Genomic DNA, 25,859 nt, shown 5'->3' with positions numbered 1-25,859 from the left:
CTCTCCCCTTATTATATGTGCTGGAAACTTTCCACCATAACGTGATATAGACTAAACTCACTTCTGAAGGTCCCTGGAGAAGACAGGGAGGCAGCTAGAAAACCGACAGGCGTCCTCCACGTGGTCGAAACAGCCATGCAATGTGACTGCCCACCAGGAGAAGCTGAGTATGAAAATAACCAGTTTCTAAACAGGAGCCTCAACACCTAGGACACAAGGGCATGAACGCCAACCTGCAGGCTTTGATTTTAAAAGGAGCTGCTTCTCCCGCAAGTCACCCCTGGTGCAGGCTGAGGGACCGGGAGAGGGTGGGGCAGGGGAGCAACAGAGATTCACTTATGATTCATTTAAGGCTAGATTACTCCAGCAGGCAGGACAGGCCAACTGGCTTTCAAAATGCATGATGTTTTTGTATTTTCTTTATAATAGAAAATTTCAAGCACAGAAAATAAACAGAAAGCAGAATACAGTAAGCCCTCCAGGTGCCCATCACACCCAGTGGCAACAATTAACTGCCATTCTTATATCACTAATACTGCCACCCCGTCCCCATCACTCAATTATTCTTTCACTTTTTAGGCAGGATTTACACCGGCCAGAAATGCATAAACTTTAGCTGTACAATTCTGACAAAAGCAGGCACCCATTTAACTCCCACCTCAACTGTGAGGTAGAACATTTCTACCTCCCCAGAAAGTTCTCTGCTATTCTTACATTTTTACCTTAGCATTACCTGTTCTAGAACTTAAGCACGAGTTAATTTTAAACTGCACTGATTTGCAAGTTAGTTCTGCATTCATAATTAGTTTTGGGGGCAAGCTAGTTCCCCAACCCCAGCAAGGAACTAAAGAGATCTGGCTTTAACTTTAAAACAACAGCTGGCGTCTCGCAGTGAGAGACTGAGCGAGGAGGCTGGAGCTGCTGCTGGACTGTGCGCTTGAGGGATCTTGGTTCCCAGGCCGGAGGTCGGGCCCGAGCTCCTGTGGTGGGAGCTCCGAGTCCAAACTGCTGGACCAACAGAGAACCTCAGACCCCAGGAAATATCAGTCGGAGTGAGGCCTCCCGGAGGTCCTCATCTCAGCACCAAGACCAGGCTCTCTCCAACTGCCTACAAACTCCAGTGCTGGATGTCTCAGGCCAAACAACCAGTAAGACAGGAATACAGCCCCACCATCCCCCCCCCCAAAAAAAAAAGGAGTAACAAAAAAATTTGTCACAGATGAAAACAGCAAGGTAAAACCCTATAAGACCAAATAAATGAAGACAAATAGGCAACCTACCCGAAAAAGAATTCAGAGCAATGATAGTAAAGATGATCCAAAATCTCAGAAACGGGGCTTCCCTGGTGGCACAGTGGTTAAGAGTCCGCCTGCTGATGCAGGGGACATGGGTTCGTGCCCCAGTCTGGGAAGATCCCACATGCCGCGGAGCGGCTGGGCCCGTGAGCCATGGCCGCTGAGCCTGTGCTCCGCAACGGGAGAGGCCACAACAGTGAGGGGCCGCACATACTGCAAAACAAACAAACAAACAAACAAAATCTCGGAAACAGAATGGAGAAAATACAAGAAACATTTAACAAGGATCTAGAAGAACTAAAGAGCAACAAACAGTGATGAACAACAGAATTACTGAAATTAAAAATACTCTAGAAGGAATCAATAACAGAATAACTGAGGCAGAAGAACGGATAAGTGAGCTGGAAGATAAAATGGTGGAAATAACTGACAGGGAGCAGAATAAAAAGAAAAGAATGAAAAGAATTGAGGACAGTCTCAGAGACCCCTGGGACAACATTAAACGCACCAACATTCGAATTATAGGGGTCCCTGAAGAAGAGAAAAAGAAAGGGTCTGAGAAAATATTTGAAGAGACTATAGTTGAAAACTTCCTTAACATGGAAGAGGAAATAGTCAATCAAGTCCAGGAAGCACAGAGAATACCATACAGGATAAACCCAAAGAGAAACACACTGAGACACATATTAATCAAACCATCAAAAATTAAATACAAAGAAAAAATACTGAAATCAGCAAGGCAAAAGCAACAAATAACATACAAGGGAATCCCCATAAGGTTAACAGCTGACTTTTCAGCAGAATCTCTGCAAGCCAGAAGGGAGTGGCAGACCATATCTAAAGTGATGAAAGGGAAAAAGCTACAACCAAGATTACTCTACCCAGCAAGGATCTCATTCAGATTGCACGGAGAAATCAAAACATTTACAGACAAGCAAAAGCTAAGAGAATTCAGCACCAACAAACCAGCTTTACAGCAAATGCTAAGGAACTTCTCTAGGCAGGAAACACAAGAGAAGGAAAACACTTACAATAACAAACCCAAAACAATTAAGAAAATGTAATAGGAACATACATATCGATAACTACCCTAAATGTAAATGGATTATATGCTCCAACCAAAAGACAAAGAATGGCTGAATGGATACAAAAACAAGACCCGTCCATATGCTGTCTACAAGAGACCCACTTCAGACCTAGGGACACATACAGACTGAAAGTGAGGGGATGGAAAAAGATATTCCATGCAAATGGAAATCAAAAGAAAGCTAGAGTAGCAGTACTCATATCAGAGAAAATAGACTTTAAAATAAAGACTATTACAAGAGACAAAGAAGGACACTACATAATGATCAAGGGATCAATACAAGAAGAAGACATAACAATTGTAAATATTTATGAACCCAACATAGGAGCACCTCAATACATAAGGCAAATGCTAATAGCCATAAAAGGGGAAATCGACAGTAACACAATCATAGTAGGGGACTTTAACACCCTACTTTCACCAATGGACAGATCGCCCAAAATGAAAATAAATACGCAAACACTAGCTTTAAATGACACATTAAACAAGATGGACTTAACTGATATTTATAAGACATGCCATCCAAAAACAACAGAATACACTTTCTTCTCAAGTGCTCATGAAACATTCTCCAGGATAGACCATATCTTGGGTCACAAATCAAGCCTTAGTAAATTTAAGAAAACTGAAACCGTATCAAGTATCTTTTCCGACCACAATGCTATGAGACTAGATATCAATTACAGGAAAAAAACTGTAAAAAAATACAAAACATGGAGGCTAAACAATACGCTACTAAATAACCAAGAGATAACTGAAGAAATCAAAGAGGAAATCAAAAAATACCTAGAAACAAATGACAATGAAAACATGACAACCCAAAACCTATGGGATGCAGCAATGGCAGTTCTAAGAGGGAAGTTTAAAGCAATACAATCCTACCTCAAGAAACAAGAAAAATCACAAATAAACAACCTAACCGTAAACCTAAAGCAATTAGAGAAAGAAGAACAAAAAACCCCCCAAAGTTAGCTGAAGGAAAGAAATCATAAAGATCAGATCAGAAATAAATGAAAAAGAAATGAAAGAAACAATAGCAAAGATCAATAAAACGAAACGCTGGCTCTTTGAGAAGATAAACAAAACGGATAAACCATCAGCCAGACTCATCAAGAAAAAAAGGGAGAGGACTCAAATCAATGGAATTAGAAATGAAAAAAAAGTAACAACCGACACTGCAGAAATACAAAGGATCATGAGAAATTACTACAAGCAGCTGTATGCCAATAAAACGGACAACCTGGAAGAAATGGACAAATTCTTAGAAAAGCACAACCTCTGAGACTGAACCAGGAAGAAATAGAAAATATCAACAGACCAATCACAAGCACTGAAATTGAAACTGTGATTAAAAATCTTCCAACAAACAAAAGCCCAGGACCAGATGGCTTCACAGGCGAATACTATCATTCAGAGAAGAGCTAACACCTGTCCTTCTAAAACTCTTCCAAAATACAGCAGAGGGAGGAACACACCCAAACTCATTCTACGAGGCCACCATCACCCTGATACCAAAACCAGACAAAGATGTCACAAAAAAAGAAAACTACCAGCCAATATCTCTGATGAACATAGATGCAGAAATCCTCAACAAAATACTAGCAAACAAAATCCAACAGCACATTAAACGGATCATACACCATGATCAAGTGGGATTTATCCCAGGAATGCAAGGATTCTTCAGTATACACAAATCAATCAATGTGATACACCATATTAACAAACTGAAGGATAAAAACTGATGATAATCTCAATAGATGCAGAAGAAGCTTTTGACAAAATTCAACACGCAGTTATGATTAAAAACTCTCCAGAAAGTAGGCACAGAGGGAACTTTCCTCAACATAATAAAGGCCATATATGACAAACCCACAGCCAACATCGTTCTCAGTGGTGAAAGACTGAAACCATTTCCTCTAAGATCAGGAACAAGACAAGGTTGCCCACTCTCACCACTGTTATTCAACATAGCTTTGGAAGTTTTAGCCACAGAAATCAGAGAAGAAAAAGAAGTAAAAGGAATCCAAATCGGAAAAGAAGAAGTAAAACTGTCACTGTTTGCAGATGACATACTATACATAGAGAATCCTAAAGAAGCTACCAGAAAACTAAAAGAGCCAATCAATGAATTTGGTAGAGTAGCAGGATACAAAATTAATGCACAGAAATCTCTTGCATTCCTATACACTAATGATGAAAAATCTGAAAGAGAAATTAAGGAAACACTCCCATTTACCAACTGCAACAAAAAGAATAAAATACCTAGGAATAAACCTACCTAAGGAGACAAAAGACCTGTATGCAGAAAACTATAAGAAACTGATGAAAGAAATTAAAGATGATACAAACAGACGGAGAGATATACTATGTTCTTGGATTGGAAGAATCAACATTGTGAAAATGACTATACTACCCAAAGCAATCTACAAATTCAGTGCAATCCATATCAAACTACGGATGGCATTTTTCACAGAACTATAACAAAAAATTTCACAATTTGTATGGGAACACAAAAGACCCCAAACAGACAAAACTATATTGAAAAAGAAAAACGGAGCTGGAGGAATCAGACTCCCTGACTTCAGACTATTCTATAAAGCTACAGTAATCAAGACAGTATGGTACTGGCACAAAAAGAGAAATATAGATCAATGGAACAGGATAGAAAGCCCAGAGATAAACCCATGCACATACAGTCACCTTATCTTTGATAAAGGAGGCAAGAGTATACAATGGAGAAAAGACAGCCTCTTCAGTAAGTGGTGGTGGGAGAACTGGACAGCTACATGTAAAAGAATGAAATTAGAACACTCCCTAACACCATACACAAAAATAAACTCAAAATGGATTAAAGACCTAAATGTGAGGCCAGACACTATAAAACTTAGAGGAAAACATAGGCAGAACACTCTGTGACATAAATCACAGCAAGATCCTTTTTGACCCACCTCCTAGAGAAATGGAAATAAAAACAAAATAAACAAATGGGACCTAATGAAACTTAAAAGTTTTTGCACAGCAAAGGAAACCATTAACAAGATGAAAAGACAACCTTCAGAATGGGAGAAAATATTTGCAAAGGAATAAATGGACAAAGGATTAATCTCCAAAATATATAAACAGCTCATGCAGCTCAATATTAAAAAACCAAACAACCCAATCCAAAAATGGGCAGAAGACCGAAATAGACATTCCTCCAAAGAAGACATACAGATGGCCAAGAAGCACATGAAAAGCTGCTCAACATCACTAATTATTAGAGAAATGCAAATCAAAACTACAATGAGGTACCACCTCACACCAGTTAGAATAGGCATCATCAGAAAATCTACAAACAACAAATGCTGGAAAGGGTGTGGAGAAAAGGGAACCCTCTTGCACTGTTGGTGGGAATGTAAACTGATACAGCCACTATGGAGAACAGTACGGAGGTTCCTTAAAAAACTAAAAATAGAATTACCATATGACCCAGCAATCCCACTACTGGGCATATACCCAGAGAAAACCATAATTCAAAAAGAGTCATGTACCACAATGTTCATTGCAGCTCTATTTACAATAGCCAGGTCATGGACGCAACCTAAATGCCCATCGACAGATGAATGGGTAAAGATGTGGTACATATATGCAGTGGAATATTACTCAGCCATAAAAAGGAATGAAATTGGGTCATTTGTAGAGACCTGGATGAATCTAGAGACTGTCATACAGAGTGAAGTCAGAAAGAGAAAAACAAATACCATACGCTAACACACATATATGGAATCTAAAAAAAAAAAAGGTTCTGAAGAATCTAGGGGCAGGACAGGAATAAAGACACAGACGCAGAGAATGGACTTGAGGACACGGGGATGGGGAAGGGTAAGCTGGGACGCAGTGAGAGAGTAGTAGTGACATATATGCACTACCAAATGTAAAATAGATAGCTAGTGGGAAGCAGCTGCATGACACAGGGAGATAAGCTCGGTGCTTTGTGACCACCTAGAGGGGTGGGATAGGGAAGGTGGGAGGGAGACGCAAGAGGGAGGGGATATGGGGATATACGTATACGTATAGCTGATTCACTTTGTTGTACAGCAGAAGCTAACACAACACTGTAAAGCAATTATACTCCAATAAAGATGTTAAAAAAATAATAAAAAACAACAGCTGGCAAACCAGGGCACTAGCCCAGGTCCTGCTGCCGAAGCAGGTAACTCTGGCCCAGTCCATGAGCTCTTCTGGGCCTTCAATTCACAGAAAGGCAGTTTTCAGCCAGGCACCCCCTCCATTCACACGTTGCCGGGTAGTCAAAGGCCCTTGGGGAGGAACACGTGGCTGAGGTCAAGCTTGGGCAGCACAAGAATCACCTGGAGGTCTTCTAAACTGCAGAACCCAACCCAGGCCCCACCTGAGAGGCTCTGATTCAGCCAGTCAGGGGGTGGGCCCTGAAATCTACATTGTAACAAGCAACCCGGTAATTGATACAGTCACTGGGATGAGAAACTCAGCTCTAAAGAAAGGCTGAGAAGCTCTTCCTTCAGATGAGCCTTCAGGCTTCTGCCTCCCCAACACGCCCAAGGCCTCCTTCATGACCTAGAAGTCTTCCATTATGTCCTCTGGAAGACAGGACTTTCCTGGGGATTCAACCCCCAGCTCAAGGGCACTGAGAGCAAATCATCAGTTGAATATTAACATGCCAGGAACGGTCCTAGTCCTTTAACATACAGCATTATTTAATCCTCAAACTCTCCCAGAAAGAGGTTAATATTCTCCTTTTACAATCTGGATACCACGGCTCATGAAGGTTGCCCAGGAAGAGACAGAGCTGGGATGGGGCGACGACGAGTTTTAGGTGTCAGCGTGGCCAGGCTTTCGTACCTAGAAGTCAGTCGAACACTAACCTAGGTGTTGCTGTGAAGGTATTTTGTAGATGTGGCTAACAGCTGCAACCAACCAGGTGACTTTCAGTAAAAGAGATTAACTTCTGAATTCTGAGTGGGCCTTATTTCATCCAATCAGTTGAAAGAAAGCCTTTAAGGGAAAAGTGAGGTTTCCCCGAGTAAGAAATTCTGCCTCAAGCCTGCAGCATTACCTCCTGCTGGTGGTTTCCAGCTGCCCTAGAGTCTGGATGTGCCCAGCCTCCACAAACACGCTAGCCAATTCCTTGAAATAAGTCTCTTAAACACACACACACACACACACACACACACCCCTCATACTGGCTGTGTTCTCTAGAGAACGCTGGCTGATGCCAATGGGAACCCGGGTCCACCCAATCTCAAAAGGCCAGTGCCTTGCTTCTAGCCACTGCCCATACTCTGCCAACCACCACCTGCAACTCAACCAAAAACCACCCAGCTATGCACCTGAGGCCCAGCCTGCTCCAGCTCTCCAGAAGTGTATTTGAATATTAATGCAGATCCTTAACTAGATTTTGAGGATAAATTATTCATATCGAAAGGCTGCCACAAATGGGAGAAGCTTGTTTTTACGTTTTAAGTTTTGTAGTGGGTGGGAGGGAGGCATGGTTTACTCAGTGCTTAAGAACAGTGACTTGTGTATTCTGGGCAAGGTCACTAACTTGCTATATCACTTTAGGCAATCCTGAGTTTCACCACCTGATTAATTATGATGCCAACCTGCAAGTCTGCTTGCCACTGCCCCATCCGTTCAAATTGGCATTAAGTGGTCAGATGGCCCATCAGGATTTCGGATATGACCTACTTTCTGGTTGGGACTCTGGCCGTGAAGGTCCCAAGACATATTCAAGCTCACAGCATCTTGGAAGTTCTGCAGAGCCAACGTGGAGGATGGATGAGGGGCGCTCAACAGACGCTGGCTGAATTGGCCTGTGCTCCCAACCCCGTCCCTGGGCGCCATTTGCAGGTTAAAAGCAAAGATCCAGTTTCCACACTCAAGACACTGCGGTTCAAAGTAGAGGATGCAAGTCCCACAGAAGAAATGTCACAAAGTGCAATAGGGCTCAAAGGAAAGAACAGGAAGTGCTTGTAGATGAGGTGATAGTGGAGAGAAGTCAGAATTTAACAGTAAAAGACTTGAGAGGAATGAAAGGAGGCATTCTGGGCAAAGGCAACAAAGTAAATGGCAGGAAAGCACTGCTGTCTGGGGAAAAGGAAGGGAGAAAGTTAGAGCGGGAAAGTAGGCTACAGGTGGAGGATCAGAGGGAGATGAGCTCAGCTCGGGAGCCACACTGGCCAAACGGGGAGCCTTGAATGACAACATATCAAATTGGGAGGTAACGGGGACCTAGTGGAAGCTCCCCAGATGAAAATGGTAAGGACCAAGGCGTGCTCTGGAAACCTGCACGTGGCAACGGAACGCACAGGAATAAGTTGGGAAAGGGCATTAGAGAGGCCCTGCTGAATTAACAGCAGCTGCTAACATTATCGAGGGCTTACCACGTACCAACCCTGCTGAACCTGCGTGATCTCTTTTAATCCTCACGACAGCTCCTGAAGGTACTCTTACCATTCCATTTTACAGATATGAGAACCAAGGCACGGGGAGGTCAACAACTGTGCTCTGGGTCATATAACGAGTCAGCGGTGAGCTGAGACCTACAGCTACCCAAGCTGGTCTAACTCCAGGCCCGGCACACTGACCACTAGAACAGCCTGCCGGGGTCTGCTCGCCAGTGCAGATTCTGAGTTGAGCTGAGAAGCAAGGGGAGCAAAGAGGAGACTCATACACCGCAGCGATGACCTCTCCGTAACCTACCACTTCGGGTGAAGGGGGCTGACTGGGAAGAAGTCTGGAGTAAGGTTCCTGGGGGTTGTGGCACATCAAGCCAGCAAAAAACCCCGATTTCCTCATGAACTCATACCAAGTCCTTCTGCAAATGCCACTACGCATAGCCTAGCTGCTTCCAGGACGGCTGACTTCGTTTTCAACAACTGGAGTATATACTTGATAAGCAAGCCGAACACCCCAAGAGGTGCCAGGAAAGAGAGATGGTGACTGCATAACAGATTGGCTTGAGTCCCTTGAAATTCATATGTTGAAGTCATAGCCCTCAGTGCCCCAGAATGTGACCTTATTTGGAAACTGGGTCGTTGCTGACGTGATTAGTTAGGATGAGTAGGGTGGGCCCCTAATCCTATATGACTGGTGTCCTATAAAGAGGGAAATCTGGCTACAGACATGCGTACAGGGACAATGCCACGTGCAGAAGGCAGAGACTGGGGTGGTGCAGAAGGCAGAGACTGGGGTGATGCAGTAGAAACCAAGGGTTGCCAAAGATTGCCAGCAAACTACCAGAAGCTAGGAGCGAAGGAACCCTGCTGAGACCTTATCTCCAACTTTTTGCCCCCAGAACCGTGAGGCAATATATTTCTTGTTGTTTAAGCCACCTGGTTTGTGGTACTTTGTCGCAGCAGCCCTAGGACACTAACGCAGTGACCCATGCCATCCTTTCCAATAAGACGACCATAGGTGCATCTTCACTGCATATTTTAGTAAGTAAAACAAAGTCTACTGTGAAACCTTGTACTGCAACGGATGTAATTACATATAAGACTATCTCTGTACCATGGCTGTGAGCTGAAAACTGGCAAGTGTTTGATATTTCATCTATCTCCAATTGCCTGGGCATCAGGGACTATCTTTGATTTTGAAACAAAAACCAACTTTTACTTTATCATCAAGGAACTTCTTTCCCTTCCCTTTACTTTTAGAAGCAAATATTGACTGTATCAGATTCTTCCTGTGACCTGAAGAAACCAAGTCCAAAGGACAGTAAATCTGAGGTCCTGCTGTAGCCCTCTCCCAGCAGAGGGTCCCCGGTCTGTCCCAGGGCATGAAACCACATCAAGATGACCACAACCCCTCTCAGTTGTAAAGTGGCAACAGTTCTCTGAAATACGGATACTGGCTTTTAGCAGTCACCCCATCTTCATATATGCTCACACACACGATTCTGCAACAACTGTTCATTTCTTTGTTGAACCCATGCATGACTTTGAAGAACATGCGCTTCATGGGTTGGGAGTGAATGGCTGTGGTTAAGAAGGGAAGCTTGTCTACCCTGGGGAATTCCGCGTACTGTTTGCAGCTAATGATTAGCCCCACTAAGAAGTGACACCAAAGCTGTACTTCTTTTGATACTTGGAAAATCCCCTACTCCAAAACATTTTTGCACATGTACAAAAATTATGGAAAGTTACACTATAAAACTGGAATCTCCTACAGCTCAAATGTAAGCCACCAGAATTATCTATTTTAAAACAAAACAAACCTATGACGTTCCTATGGGGCACACCACTCACTCTTCAAAGTTAACATTTATTGAGCATTTAAGATAGGACAGGCGCAGTTCTAAGCCTGTTGCATGGAATGAATTGTTTAATTCTCACAACAACCCCCTGTGGTAGGCACCATTATTATTCCCATTGTGCAGGTGCGAATGAAGCACAGACTGCTTAAGAAATGGCCCGATGTCACACAGCAATGTGTGGTAGAGCTGGGATCCCAAACCAGGCAGTCTGGCTCCAACACACCGCACCCCCTTAACTAACAAACAAACAACCAAGCCAGACATATAGACAAACAAGACAAAAGGGAATAATGTGAGTGGGGACAGGTTAAGGAGGGTGGGTTGAGGATGGGAACAAAAGAAGAACAACGCACCGGGCTGGCACCTCACACGTGCTTTTCCTACTTCACTGGCACAACACCCTTGAGGGTAAGCATTACTTTCCCACTCAACAGATGAAACACTGAGACTAGGGGAGATTAAAGTAACCTATAATGAGGGCAGATTATTATGTGACGCCCCAACATGCAGCTTTGCTGACTGCAAAAACCAGTGCTGTTTTTTCAGCTCATGTTCTCCAGAGTCATGGTTTCAAACTGTAACTTTGGCATTACGGATGGTGCAATCTGCTTTTCAAAGTCAATCCAGCATCGGAGAGCAGTGGTGCTGGGGTCAGGAGTGGGGCGCATTGCCCCATTCCAGCTGCAAGCTTGCACAGAAAACCTGAGTACAGCGTAGATGCTTAATGCGCCAGCCCGGGAGCCAGGGAGCTCGGGGTCTAGACCCACTTCTGGCACTCATTACCTGTGTTGGTTTAGCCAAGCCCCCCAGCCTCGGTGGGCCTCTATTTTCCTTAAATACGAATTGGATATAAGGATGCCTGGCCTGTGGACCGCATAAGGGCATGTAAAAGGTGTTACCAATAAAGGTGAATTGGCTGCGAAAACTGTAAGATGCTCGACAGCTGATCATCGTCAGAATGAACAAAATCAGGTCATCCCAGCAGCTACCACGTCCAGCAGGTCCACACATGCCAGCTGGGGAAGGCAACACCAGAAGAATGGCCCAGCGTGAACCTCACCCTCTCCCCCAGGAAATCTGGGCTCAGGGCATCCGAGGTCTGGCTGGGCCTAGGTCCTCAGAGCTTCCCCCAAGGCAGGCTTGCTGGTCTAACTAGGTATCAACCAGGAGAGGCTGGGCCGGGGAGGGAAGTCCTTGAAGAGCGAACAGCCTCATCTCCCTCACCGCACATTTTGCAGGCCGGCTGGCATTCAGCAGTGATAAGGGCAGGGTGCCACCTGGGCCGGCAGCCCGCACTGGCTTTCATCCATGTATGTCGCAGGATCGGGAAAGGTAGCAGTGCAGTGCGTACCACTCCTGCAGGGGCAGGGGATGCAGGTGAGACCACCCCACAGGGTAGAGAGAGACTGGACGAGTGAGCTGAAAGAATCTTTCCCTCCTGGTGTTCTGAACAGACAGGAGCCCACCGAGACTCTCACCAACCCCCTCGCCATTAGTTCCGGCCCCAGGAAGAGGAAGGGATCAGATCTGCATAACACTGAATCACCCAGCACTTCGGCACAATGACCCCTCCAGGAGAGGGTGGAGAAGCTCGTCTGGCAACTGCCTACACAAACAGGGCAATTCTGAAGAGCAGCAAACAAACCAGTCTGGCCCCAATTCCCATTTTGCATAAGATTGCAGTCCACAAAAAACAACGTCCGAGGATCCCTTGTTGATCACTACCGACTGTCAACACTAAGGTTTGGGCCAAGAGAGAATGAAAAAGGCCCCTTTGAGGGAACTTTGGATAAGCCCATTTTGTGGAAATTGCTGTGCTGCGTCTTTAGACTCCAACTTGCCATTGGTAGCACCAGATGCTTCAGTCAACAGATCTCAGTGAACTTTGTTTTAAAAGAAAGTTACACTGAAAGGTTTGAACCTACAAACCAAAGGGGACTTGTTAGTCACTAGGTGACTGTCAGGATACCTGTTTTCTTTATGCTAAAAAGGGGTTACACGAGTTCCGGGGGCTGGAGGATTGTTAGGTGTGGGGGATGGTTAGGTACGAGCAGGTCCGTTTGTGTGCTAGCCTCGGAGCTGACACTCACCACAGCTGCTTAATCCAGGGACGCATCAAAACACGAACTGCAATGGGTTAAAATCCAGAGGGGGCCACCGTGTTGGGCCGGGTGCATGGTTCTTAAGAGAAACGTGCATTCTCCCGGGGGCCAAGGCCTCCTTCGGTTCCAGAAAAAGACATCTCAGCTTACACGAGGTACCGAACGAAGAGAGTGGGCCAGAAAATTTCCAGCATACCGTCTCCCCTCCCCACCCCCGAACTACCCTTGATCACCATCAAACACAGCTGAAAGGTGTTCTCTAAAACCTAACGGATGATTTCACGCACTTCATTCCCAAAAGCCTAAGAGCCACAGCGACAGCACTAAGAGGCTTCGTTCGGATTCACAAAAAAGGGAGGCGCACAGTCGTCCGCAAACCCGCAGTCCCCCGGGGGTGGAGGGTGGAAGAACGCAGGGGTGGCCCCCCCCAGGTCCCTCGCTACCCTCCAGGGCTCCCGGCCAGGTCCCCCAGCACCCCGCTCGCGTCCCGCTCTCCTGTTACCTCGCTCGCGTGTCCGCCGGCGTCCGACACTTGAGCCGTCGGTTCCGCGGGAGCCTTCTCCTCCTCCCCGGCGGCCAAGGGGCTACTCGGAGCCGCTCTGGGATTCCCGCCGCTACCCGGCACAGCCTGGCTAACGCCGTTCACGCCGGCGCCCACTCCTCCGGCCGAAGAGGCGGCGGCGGCGCCGAGCAGCGCGTGGGCCCCGTCGGCGTCCCCGGCAGCCACGCTGTGCACCAGCCACGCGTCCACTCGGGTGCAGGGAATGAAGGGGACCCCCAGCGCGCGCACCTCCCGGAGCAGCTGGCTCTCCGGCGGCGCCACGGGGTCCCGCTCCCGGCCCTTAGGGTGCAGGAGCTCGGCGCGCCTCCACCCCCCTGAGGCCGGGAAGGGGCTGAGCGCGTAGGCAGGGCTCGTCGGGCCTCCCGAGAGCAGAAGCTCATCTCCGAGCAGGGTCCGCGGCGGGAGCAGCAGGTAGAGGTCCAGGTCCAGGCGAAGCCCTGCCAAGCTAAGCAGGATGGTGAGGTGCAGGAGGCTGCCGCCGTCCGACCACCACGGCTTCAGGTACTTCATCCCCCGCCGCGCGCCCGGGGACGCCCCTGCCGGCGCCCGCGGGTCCCTGCGCGCCGGCCGCCGCTTGGGCACGTGCGGCCCCTGCGCGCCGCCGGCACCTGCCCGGAAGAGACAGAAACAATGGACCCGGGCGTGCAGCGGCCGTCGCGGGCCCCCGGAGCCGGGCACAAAAACAGTTCCACCGCAGCCGCCCAGGTGCCTGCGGCTCGGGAGAGGCGGAGGAGGAGGAGCTACCTACGCGCAGAGCTAGCCAGCTTAGCCGCCCCGCTGCCCCGCAGCCGCGCGCTGCAACCAGGCCCCGCCCCGGGCCGCGGGCGCCGCCGCCGGGGACACGCCCACTGCCGCCCCAGGCCTGCGTGGGGCGGGGCTCCCGGGCTCAAAGGCTCTTTATTTGGGGGGAACGCAAAGCTTTCTGGGAGCAGAAGTTGTTCTGAGCGCCAAGTGGCCCCCAACCCTGTGGCCGTGGGCTGGGCGGTTGTGGCTGAGTGCGCGGGGTGGGAGTAGGGGGTCCGCGGTAAAGGTGGGTGGGAATGGACCGGATGTGTAGACTGGGGGCGGGGGGGGGGGGGCCGAGGAGAGGGGGAGTCGAGGCACTGGGCAGCATGCAAAGGGCTTCCACCCACACGAGAACACTGAGCTGGCACAGTGGGTTCACATCCCAGCGCCACTACCAGTCGTGTGACCTTGAATAAGTTACTTCTCTGTGCCTCAGTTCTCTTATCTGTAAAATGGGGATAGTAGTACCTGTCCAATAGGGATGTGGTGAAGTCAGAGGAAATATTAAATGTAAAGCCCAGAATTTGACATATAGATTCCACTGCTACCGTAAGGATCAAACAGCACTGCTCTCCGTTCCCTCCCGCCTCCCCCAACTCCTGACCCTGTGCTCCAGCCTCACAGACTCCTCCCTGTGCCCTGGGCTACCCCTGCATGAGGCTATGCCTTCCCTCATGGTCTCCTTTGCTCCTGAAGTGACGGTTAAGAGCAACAGCGCTAGAGTTATCGTGCATGACTTCAAAGCCCCCTCCATTTCTTACTAGCCTGGAACCTTGGACAAATTGGTCACTCTCTGTGCCTCAGTTTCCTCACTGTGAAATGGGACTAATAAGAGCACCCCCTCAGCACACCTGTTGTGAGCCCCAAATGAGCTGTATGTATACCACCAACCACAGTACCTGGTAGGTAGGAAGCAGTCTCTGTTACCCATTATTTGTACTACCTATCCTCCAAGGCTTAACCCAAAGATAACATCCTCTGAATTTTCACCATTTGTGATTCTCTTCCCCCATCTGTTCTCCCACAGTGATTTCTCCATATGCCAACATTGCAACACTTGGCACTTTTCACTTTGCATTGTAGTTGAAATTGTTCTGATTTGCCCATTATGAATTCTTGAGGGCAAAAAACCTGTTTGGCTCACCTTTGTGCCCGCGTGGTACCCAGCACTGGGCCTTGCCATTGTAGGTTTTACTAACTCCCATTTCCTTCCGGGGCGGGGTGGGGAGGGCAGAGAGGCAGAAGGTGGTGATGCCTACCTGAGGGTTGGCAGTTGTGTAAGAAGTTGAGCAAGATTTGTTTTTTGTTTTTTGGGTTTTTTTGCGGTACGCGGGCCTCTCGCTGTTGCGGCCTCTCCCGTTGCGGAGCACAGGCTCTGGACGCGCAGGCTCAGCGGCCATGGCTCACGGGCCCAGCCGCTCCGCGGCATGTGGGATCCTCCCGGGGCATGAACCCGTGCCCCCTGCATCGGCAGGCGGATTCCCAACCACCGCGCCACCAGGGAAGACCCAAGACTTGTTTCTAAAGGCCCCTTCCTCCACCTGGTTTTCTCCTCTGTCTTGGGCCTACTGTAATGAGAACTTCACACCAGATGTCAGTTTGCCCCGTGAGAACCAGGGGAGCTGAAGCAGACTTCTTCAAAGTCGCTTCCGCTTTAAGCCTTGGGGGTGGGGTTATGGGGTGGTGAAGAGGCTGGAAGAGAGACACTCGCGGGGTTAGTGAGATTTGGGACAGTAGCCCTGTTCACAGCATTTAGTCCCTGGACAGGGATTCAGGTTCTGGGCTTGGTTAACGTCTGCTGAATTCAGATATTTACCTCAGTTTTTACTGAGGACCCACTGAGCTGCCTAACACTGTGAAGGATAGGATATGATTTCATTAGGGCCGGAAAGAATGTTCTCAAATGCCTAAATATTTTGGAGATATAAATGACTATACAGGAAGTGCCGTAACCCAGGTGAGAACAGAGATGGTACCTTCTTTAAGGTGGTATCTCCTAGAACCTTGCACGCAGTCGGAGCTCAAGACATATTTTTTTCAGTTGAATTGAGGCATTTACACTTGAGATGCGTTTTGAGGGATCCTAATAGACTAGGAACAGGAAGGACCTTCAAACTTCCTTCCTAATGTGGTTGGCGATAGAGGTTGACCCTCCACCTTTAAAATGTGAGCTGATAATCACAGTATCTGTCAGACTGCTCAATTCAAATGTGTGGATTATGGACTGGTGAGAAGGGGGGCACAGAAAGGACCTTGAGGCCAAATATGAAACAGGAGACTCATAATCAGTCCTACACACCTTTGACCTTCAACATAACAGAAGGTCCCATTTTTAGCAAGGCAGAGAGAGTGGAGTGAGGATGGGTTTTTTTGTTTGGTTGGGGTTTCTTTTTTGTTTTTTCTTCTAGAATACCTCCACCATTGCCTTGTAAAAGTCTTGAAAAGTCATCTATGTTTATTAAAATCCTTAAATCAGTGCTACTCAAAGGATAGTCCAAAACTGGGATCAGTCCATAACTGTTTGTTTCTGGTTCAGATGAGGAGAGTAATAGAATTGAGAGTGTTTAGAAATGTTTATAGTAATTTGACATTGTTGTAACAACCAACCCATGATCAGTGGGTTTGCTTTTGTATACTTTTGTTACTTAATTTTTCTAGAAATGAATTTTTTTTTAATTGTACGGAATTACTGACCTATAACAAATTGGGGAAAAAAAGCTGGTCCTTCACCAGGATTAGTTTGAGATGCAGTTAATGCATTCCTGTGAGGTAGGCAGGTTCCAAGATGACTTCTAGTCCTCCCCTTTCCTCGAGTGTGGGCTGAACCTGGTGACTTGCTTCTAACAAACAGAATATGGCAAAAGTGATGGGATGTCATTTCCAAGATTAGGTTACAAAAAGACTCAGCGTCTTCTGTCTTGCTTACTATCCTAGTCGGGCTGCTATAACAAAATACCATAGAACTGTGTGGCTTACAAACAGCAGAAATTTGCTTATAGTTCTGAAGGCTGGAAGTACAAGGTCAGGGTGCCGGCACGGTTAGGTTCTGGTGAGAGCCCTTGTCTGGGTTGTAGACTGCTGGCTTCTGATTGTGTCCTCACAGAGAGGAAGGGGCAAGGGAGCTTTCTCAGCTGCTTTCTTAAGGGCACTTATCCCATTCATGATGGCTCTGTACTCATCACCTAATCACCTTCCAAAGGCCCCACCTTGTAATACCATCACCTTGGAGGGTAGGTGTCAACACATGAGTTTTGGGGGGATAAAAGCATTCAGACAGCACTACCTTCTCTCTCCATCTCTTGCTCTCTCCCTCTTGGAGAGGGCTGCCGTGCTGTGAGGATCCCTATATAGAAGCTCACGTGGCAAGGCACTGGTGTCTTCAGCCGACAGCCAGTGAGAACCTGAGGCCTGCCACAGCCATCTGAGCGAGCTTAAAGCAGATCCTCCCCTGGCTGAGGTTTGAGATGATGGTAGCCCTAGCCAACTCCTTGATCGCAGCCTTGTGAAAGACCCAAGCCAAAAGATGTATCTAAGCTGCACACGGATTCCTGACCCAGAAATGACTCTAAGATAATAAATGTTTCAAGCCACTAAGTTGTGGAGTTAATTTGTTACACAGCCTAGTTAACTAACAACCTGTGTCAGAAGTGGACATCAGACAAGTGGAAGGAAAAACTAAAAATGCAACTGCAGTTGTGTAGTATGGTTAGTGACATTCTCCATGAATCAGTTATAACTGTGAAGTAACATTACAGTAGTACATTCTGGGTCCTTCATGCAATAATCTGGCTTACCCCTATAAATATAAGATTGTAACTTGGCATGAAAGATATCACTAAAACACTGGCACTGTCGGCTGGTGTGAGGTGACCACAAGCACCAGCATCTTCTCCCATGGCAATTGCTTTTATCTATCCAAAATAAGCAAGAGGGCTTCCCTGGTGGCGCAGTGGTTGGGAGTCCACCTGCTGATGCAGGGGACACGGGTTTGTGCCCCGGTCTGGGAAGATCCCACATGCCACGGAGCGGCTGGGCCCGTGAGCCATGGCCGCTGAGCCTGCGCGTCTAGAGCCTGTGCTCTGCAACGGGAGAGGCCACAACAGTGAGAGGCCCGCGTACCACAAAAAATAAAAACAAAACAAAATAAGCAAGAAAGAAAACAGGTCCGAACATTGGCATCCTTCTTTTAGAAAGTTTCTGCTAATATTAGCTACAAGAAATTTAAATTCGTGGTAGAAATTCCAGGGTTAAGCAAAGAAAAAAATTCCAGGATTAACAGCATATTAAAAATCTAAGACATAAATTAAGATATAAGTCATATTATCTAGGAGGAAGAATTAAGCATAGCTAGTTTCAAAACAGGCACAGTCACTAGAATTTAAATGATTCTGCAACTGTTGAGACATTTTGCCAAAGGCTTCTGCAAAATAGGTTCATGAATGGCCTAATTTGCAATCTAATATCTAACAGTCTTGGTGATGATGAATCAACTGATACTTCGTGAAGAGGAAGACTTTATCCTCATTCTCTTATCAGTCTATAATCTTCTGAAAGTTGCTCTGGACTTTGGGATGGTGATGCTCACCATCTGTGTGTTCACACATGGCATTCATTGGAGGAGCTGCGACGTACTGAACCCTGCTCTGTGCTGGGACCTTTCCAGGCACAATCTCATTTACTAGTCACAGCAACTCTATGAAGTACGTATTACCTCCATTTTTTATTATCTAGATAAGGACACTGAGGTTCAGCGTCATGATACCCTGTGCCCACAGACATGCCGGTGGTAAATGGCAGAGCCAGAATTCAAATGCACAATCTCTCCACTTTCCACTGCAGTTCACACCTCCTCTGTGCTGTCTGGCTTGTTTATTCATGACTCAAGCTCCTGCTCCTGCAGGAGAGAATGCCCTTCCTCAATCACTGCATTCTTCCCACAACTTTTGAAAGTGTAAAATCTGCTCGCAGTTTATCTTCTCTGCAGAGTTTCAGGGGAACTGAAGTACTGGTTTTGTCTCTCTGTACGATGCTCCACCTTCTTGATCTTTTACACAAAAATAACCATCTCTGTATTTAGAGCAGCCTGTGCGGTTCGGTGATCCCTGCACAGTTTTCACTCCTCTGGATCCACGTCAGCCTCAATTACCGTCAGTGACAAAGCAGGCACCCATTTGGTGACAGTCATTGGGATACAAAGACATGTAAGACAAGAGCTTACAGTCTTATTAGGGAAGCAGGATGTGCACAGGGTGAAATGCATGCCACTGATCTGGAGGCATAAGACTCCTCATGTGAGAAGTATGTTTAAGGCCAGGCCTGTGCCAGGGAACTCACAAGCTAAACAGCTTTGCTGCCCGCCACCTAGTCTCGATGGTGTGAATTCTTACATTCAGGTCAAGGTTCCAAAGTCTGCAGTTGCTGTGTGTGTGTGTGTGTGTGTGTGTGTGTGTGTGTGTGTGTGTGTGTGTGTAAGGGGATTGCAGGGACAGAAAGGAAATTAAGAAGAGAGGTCTAGGGGACATTGGAGTGAGGCCGGTGGGCAGGGAATGGGAAATCTACAACAAGTTTGCAGTAGAGACATTTGGGAGCAAAGGGGAACTGCCATTGCCAACCCTCGTCCTGTCTATCACATCCAGAATGCTGGACCCCTAAGCTAGCGTGGGCCTGTTCTGTTTAACCACAAACCTAGTCAGTGTGGCGAACCACTATAATAAACAACTCCCAGACTCAGTGGCTTAACCCAATGAAAGTTTACTTTCTTATTTCACAGTCCAGAAGAGGGTTTACGATAAGGGGAGTCTGTGCTCTTTGGGGTCATTTGAGGACACAGGCCCTCTTCTTATGTGGCTCTGTCCTCCTCTGGGTCCTCAGCATCCTCTCCATTCAGCTGGCATATGGAGAAAGAGAGTAAAGAGCAAGCAGAGGAGGATTTTATGGGCCAAACCCAGAAGTGGCCGTCATGACTTCCGCTCACATGCCATCGGTCAGAACTTGGCCATGTGGCCTCACCTAAGTGCAATGGAGGCTTGGGAGGTGGGCCTAACTGTCCTCCCAAGACCAAAGGGAAAGGGTGGATACCTGTCTTTGCCACATCTGTCCCTTGGTCTTATTTTGCATTCTATACATTCAGAAACCATTTACTCAGCACTACTGGGTATCTAGGTCTTTTTGACTAAAAATATTATTTTAGCCACTCATAGGCAATTAGCACACAAATGCAAAACTAGAATGGCTTGTTCAAGGCAGAGCAGCACTTTACACTGACAGTCTGAGTGTTTAAGAAATGCTGACTGAAACAACATGGATGGACCTAGAGATTACCATACTAAGTGAAGTAAGTCAGACAGAGAAAGACAAATATTATATGATATCGCTTATATGTGGAACCTAAAATATGACACAAATGAACTTATCTACGAAACAGAAACAGACTCACAGACATAGAGAACAGACTTTTGGTTGCCAAGGGGGAGGGGGTTTGGGGTTAGCAGATGCAAACTATCAATATTATATATAGAATGGATAAACAACAAGGTCCTACTGTATAGCACAGGGAACTACATTCAATATCCTGTGACAAACCATAATGGAAAAGAATATGAAAAAGAATGTATATATATGTATGAATCACTTTGCCGTATAGCAGAAATTAACACAACATTGTAAATCAACTATACTTCAATAAAATAAAATTAAAAAGAAAACAGAAATGATGCCTGATGAGAATGGTCAAAGCCGATGGTACATATGTGGCGAGAGCTTGGGATTCCCCAGTCTAATCCCAGTTTGACCCAAGCAAGTCATTTTGGGAAGGGCACCTATATCTCTGGACGCTGCACCTCTCACCTGCACAGTCAGAACTTGAACTGGACAGGTTTCTAAGTTCCCTTCTCACCTGGAGTGTCCCTGAAAGTCCTGGTGACCACTGATGACTATGTTAGATGACTACTAAATTCAGGCACTCGGCAGTGACCGCCGCGCAGACCGGACTTCAGCTCGCTCGCAACTCACTCTGCTTCCTCTGCAACCGTGTCTGACAAACCCGATATGGGTGAGACTGAGAAATTCAATAAGTCGAAGTTGAAGAAAACAGAAACGCAAGAGAAAAATCCACTGCCTTCAAAAGAAACGATTGAACAGGAGAAGCAAGCAGGTGAGTCGTAAATGAGGCGTGCACTGCCAATATGCACTGTACATTCCACAAGCATTCCCTTCTTATTTTACGTCTTTCAGCTGTTTAACTTGGTAAGATGCAAATAGGTTGGATCAAGTTTAAATGACTGTGCTGCCCCTTTTCACATCAAAGAATGGAGAACTACTAACAACAAAGGCCGCGCCTGCCTCTCCCGTCCTTCCCCCTGTCTGGCTGGCAGGGAAGGAAAAGAACTTGCATGTTCGTGAAGGAGGAGGCTGGGTGGGACGACAGTGAAATCTAGAGTAAAGAGCAAGCTGGTCCACAGTGTCCTGCGGGCTGTAAAATGCAGTTTAATCAGAGTGCCATTTGTTGTTGTTCAAATGATTTTAATTAGTGGAACGCACAATTTTTAAAAATATGCAAATAAAATGTTTTAAAACCTGAAAAAAAATTACTACCAGGTCTGTGTTCTCACATAACTATGAGGCTATCAGACCTAAAGCACCACCACACAACTTTAGAAAAGAAAGCAAAAGACAATACACTCCACTCTTAACCATCTCCAACTAGAAGAAGAATCTGAAAGGCATCTCTCTCTGACAAGTTTGCATCTTTGTGATGCATCTTCCTTACTTTTTTTGCACATGCCCCGTCTGATGACATTCTGAAAGTCTAACACTCCAATTGATCTTCACTCTCCAACTTTACACTATTTGATGATAGGGAAGCAGCACATAAGTTGGGTTGTGGGGAAAGTCATTGATCATTCACGAAGTAGAAAACCCAAGCAACCACCACTGAGAATTAATATAAGTACAGTTTACAGAGGACTGATGTATTGCTCCTTTGCTATAAGAAACTCGTTTTGAGGCCAGTGACCCTGATCATTATTCAATAAGGTTGACAGTTTTTAAAAATTACCTAACGGAGGTTTCGTTTAGCACCTGAACTCTCTCATTTGCTTAATCATCTCCCTTAAGCATATTTGTAGTTTTGATAGCAGCTATAATGTTCTCTTTACTGATTCACATCATTAACCAGTTCCTGCCTAACTGTTTCTTTGTCCCTGCTGGTTTTCTCTAATTCCTAGTTTTCTCTTCCTGAATTCTGGAATCTCTATCTGATCTTAACTCAGCAGCAGCCTTCTGATTGCCAAACTATTGATACAAGAACAGAAGGCGGGGCTTCCTGGGCCATCTAGATCTGCTTCTGAGCCCCTGCCAACCTCTGCCTGCCTTCGCCCACCTTTTAAAAAGGTATATACTAGTCATAGTTTCTGCTTGCTGACCAAATGTTGTCTATGATATTGTAGTAGGTTGGATAGACCCCCCTGATTTCATGTCACCACACAAAACCTCAGACTGTGACCTTTTTTGGAAATAGGGTCTTTGCAGATGTAACTAAGGTAAGGATTGAGGTGACATCATACTGAATTAGGACGAGCCCTGAATCCAATGTGAGTGTCCTTTTAAGAGACAGACAAGGACACACATACCTATAGAGAAGGAGGTGATGCGAAGACAGAGGCAGAGATTGGAGTTAATGCTGAACAAGCCACCAGAAGCTGGAAGAAGGCAGGAAGGATTCTCCCCTTGAGCCTTCAGAGGCAGCACAGCCTGCCCGCGGTTTGATTTCAGACTTCCAGGTCCCTGGAACTGTGAAAGAACACATTTCTGTTGTTTTAAGCCACCAAGTTTTTGTGTCATTTGTTATGGCATTTCTAGGAATGTAATACACATAATTTTACAATTTTCCTTCTCTTTTTGTTTTGTGATTGTTATTATAGAAGAACGATTTTTGTCCCTGCGTAAAGACTGGGATACTCTGGGTACTGTCACGTTCATGGCAACCTCAGAGGCAGGATAGAGGAAGGAGCGTCGCTGAAACAGGAGTTACGACATTAGCACTCAGGAGGCCTGTTCAGGGAAGGGCAGATGGGTGGGTGGCTCGTCTTGGAAACCACCTGAACCTTGGGCCTCATCCTTGTGTCTTACCTTCAAGGCTCCATCTGCACTGACTCTTGTCCTGTCCCCCACCTCTCACCTGCTGGGAGGCCCCAGCAAAACACTGCATCAGGCTTTTGTAAGAGCAGTTGATAAAAACTTATCTGTGACTTCCTTCCTACAAACTTGAAATAACTTTCAGTTTTCCTCCTGATGATAGAAGTAATATGTGCTCCTTGTAAAACAACACCAACAGATAAGAGAGAAAGGAAATAGGAACTTGAAATCACCTAGAATTTCCCCACCCAACATAGTATACACACCTGTATTTATATTATTTTTATTAAAATAATTTTTATAATTTATATATACCATATGTAAGTTATATAACAATTTTTATAAAAATAATTTGTTTTTGTAACAAATTGTTTTTGTTACTGCTTTTTAAAAAACACTATAAGCAAATATAATTCCACACTGTCATCTTTATAAGCTGCAAAATATCCCAGAACACAGATGTGCCTTGATTTAGTTAAAGAGTTTACTACTGATAAATTTTAGGTTGTTGTCATATATTTTCACTATTATAAACAATTTTACAATAAACTTCTTTTAGACATAATTTTGGGCACATATCTGATTATTTCTATAGCATGAATTCCCCCAAATTTTTGAGTGAAAGAATATAAGCTTTTAGAGGAGTTAGATATAGTCTGCCAATTACTCTCCCGAAAGGACCATGTATGATGACTTTCAGTCCTTTTCATCAATATATCCTAATTTTGAGTTACAGTAAATATTCCCTAATTTTCTGAATAAAACTATCATAACCTTGCTGTTACTAACATCTAGATTAGAAAGGATCTTAAAAAAAGGAGTTTCATACTGTAACTGGAAATTTTTTGGAGTGCATTTTCCTTCAGTTGTCTCCTTTCTCCCTTTCTGTCTTATTTCTGTTTGAAAGTGCTTTGTGATCACAGTGTGTTATTTACTACTTTGTGACTCTTACAAGCATCAATTAACCATGAACATGACTCACCCTGATGTATGTCTTTCTTAATTCAGTGGTAAGTGCACTTTCCCAATTCCGTTGCACTAAATATCTCCAAACCTTCAGGACTGCCAGAATGAGTTAGGAAGAAACAGTATCTGGATCTGTTTCCTACAGAAGTGTCAATATGTGCTAAAACAAAGAGCTGGGACTACCCCCAATGGAACGCCATCTGTCCTTGTCTTTGAGAGGCTGCAGGAAAATCCTTTCACAGCCAAGAGATGGTTATTTGGCAGAACTGATACTGAAATTCAGCAAGGTGGCTTTCAGAGGTGAAACAGGCCGATAAAGAGAGACTTTGCTGTGTGAAAACGGGAAGTTTAGGAATGTGTTTCAGTTTTGAATCTATAAACTAAGGATTATTTACTTTACCAAAATATTTCCCATAGGAATCTTTTAATCAGCACGATCACCTAGCTGACTTAAACATTCCGGTCATGAACATGTTATTTTCTTGTACAGCTTTTCAGGAAGTAAGCAGCTGGTAAGATGAGACACAGCTTCCTTCTCAGAGTCTCATTATTTCAACCATGCTGCTTCTTAAGCAGATAAGCTCCCTACTTTGTTCTACGATATATGGAAGCTCAGTTCTGTTGCAGTTTTAGGGTGGAGGCATAAGACACAGAGTCCAGCTTCTGAAGTATGGTTAGTTGCCTGACTCGGGTTCCAAAGGAAACCTGGTCACCTGGCTTCCTTTGGAGAAAACCCAGATTCCTTTGAACAGCAACCTGAAGAATAATTGAAGAGATCATCTCAGGTTGGAGTGAAATTCTTCAAAATACATTCGACGGCTTTCAGGGCCCAGTCCTCCTCCAGAGCACTGCTCAGTGGGATGTTTGCCACTTAGAATTTCAGTCCATCTGTGTAGTGTCCAGCTCTCCCCTGAGAACACATTTATTTGGGAACCTCGAACATTCCATAACATTCTTATGATTCCCCACTTTATCCAGCTATGTCACTTCTTCCAAGTTTATTTCCAGGAGATGCCGCCCTCAGTGGGCCTTCACCTAATCTCATTCTTCTCAGGAAAAGAGCAGTCATCCCAGCCCCAAGAGGGCTGTAGGCCACCTCCTCTAGCTGTCCCTGCTGTAGGCTGGAATGAACCAGGAGGGCAGATCTTCCCACACTGCTCTGCATCTTGGACATCTTGGCCCAGGTTAACTAGATCCAGCTAAACCAGAGGGTCTTGGCCACTATGGAAACATGTATTTCAGCCCCAAAAGATACATGGGTATGTTTCTCTAATGGCTTTTTATATGGACTAAATTTATGCATTCATTCAATAAATACTTAGTGAACATTACTATGCGTCAGGCATTGTTCTGAGAACATGTTTCTGTGAATAAAACAAAGCCCCAGGTTTAATGGAGTCTGTAATCCACTGGGGGCAGACAGACAATAAATAATTTATCAGAGGGTGATACAAAAATAAATAAATAAAGCAGGGAAAAAGGGTTGAAGGGGAGGAGAGTGATGGTGGGTGTACGGTGCACACACCCGTGTTACATAAGGAGGGAGACATGGAAAGTCTGACCTGCAGGAGGTGAGGGAGAGCACCAGGCAGTTCAGTGGGGAAAGGCATAACCCAGCTAGTGAGAACAGCAAGGTCAAAGGCCCTGAGGC

At 45.7% G+C, this 25,859-nt stretch overlaps 2 protein-coding genes across 3 annotated transcripts in view; one reads left to right on the top strand and one right to left on the bottom strand.

Moving 5' to 3' along the window:
- The window catches only part of NFE2L3 (NFE2 like bZIP transcription factor 3), a gene marked incomplete at its 5' end in the record, with an annotated part of 34,992 nt that extends 21,161 nt beyond the window's left edge, over nt 1–13,831 (bottom strand). For both annotated transcript variants that reach the window (XM_082847018.1, XM_082847019.1), the window contains one exon: nt 13,262–13,831. In XM_082847018.1, coding sequence (XP_082703144.1) covers nt 13,262–13,831 — 570 coding nt within the window. The remainder of the gene's footprint in view (nt 1–13,261) is intronic.
- Nucleotides 13,832–21,145: 7,314 nt separating this feature from the next.
- LOC309966209 (thymosin beta-4) lies at nt 21,146–21,271 on the top strand (the record flags this gene model as incomplete). Its single annotated transcript, XM_082846181.1, has 1 exon — nt 21,146–21,271. The coding sequence occupies exon 1, from the start codon at nt 21,155–21,157 to the stop codon at nt 21,269–21,271; it is 117 nt and encodes a 38-aa protein (XP_082702307.1). The 5' UTR covers nt 21,146–21,154.
- Between the last annotated feature and the right edge of the window lie 4,588 nt (nt 21,272–25,859).

The sequence above is a fragment of the Leucopleurus acutus genome (genome assembly GCF_964270905.1).
Source record: "Leucopleurus acutus genome assembly, chromosome: 9".
Taxonomy (NCBI): domain Eukaryota; kingdom Metazoa; phylum Chordata; class Mammalia; order Artiodactyla; family Delphinidae; genus Leucopleurus; species Leucopleurus acutus.
Note: the sequence above shows the minus strand (reverse complement) of the source record. Positions and strands in the feature narration are given on the sequence as shown.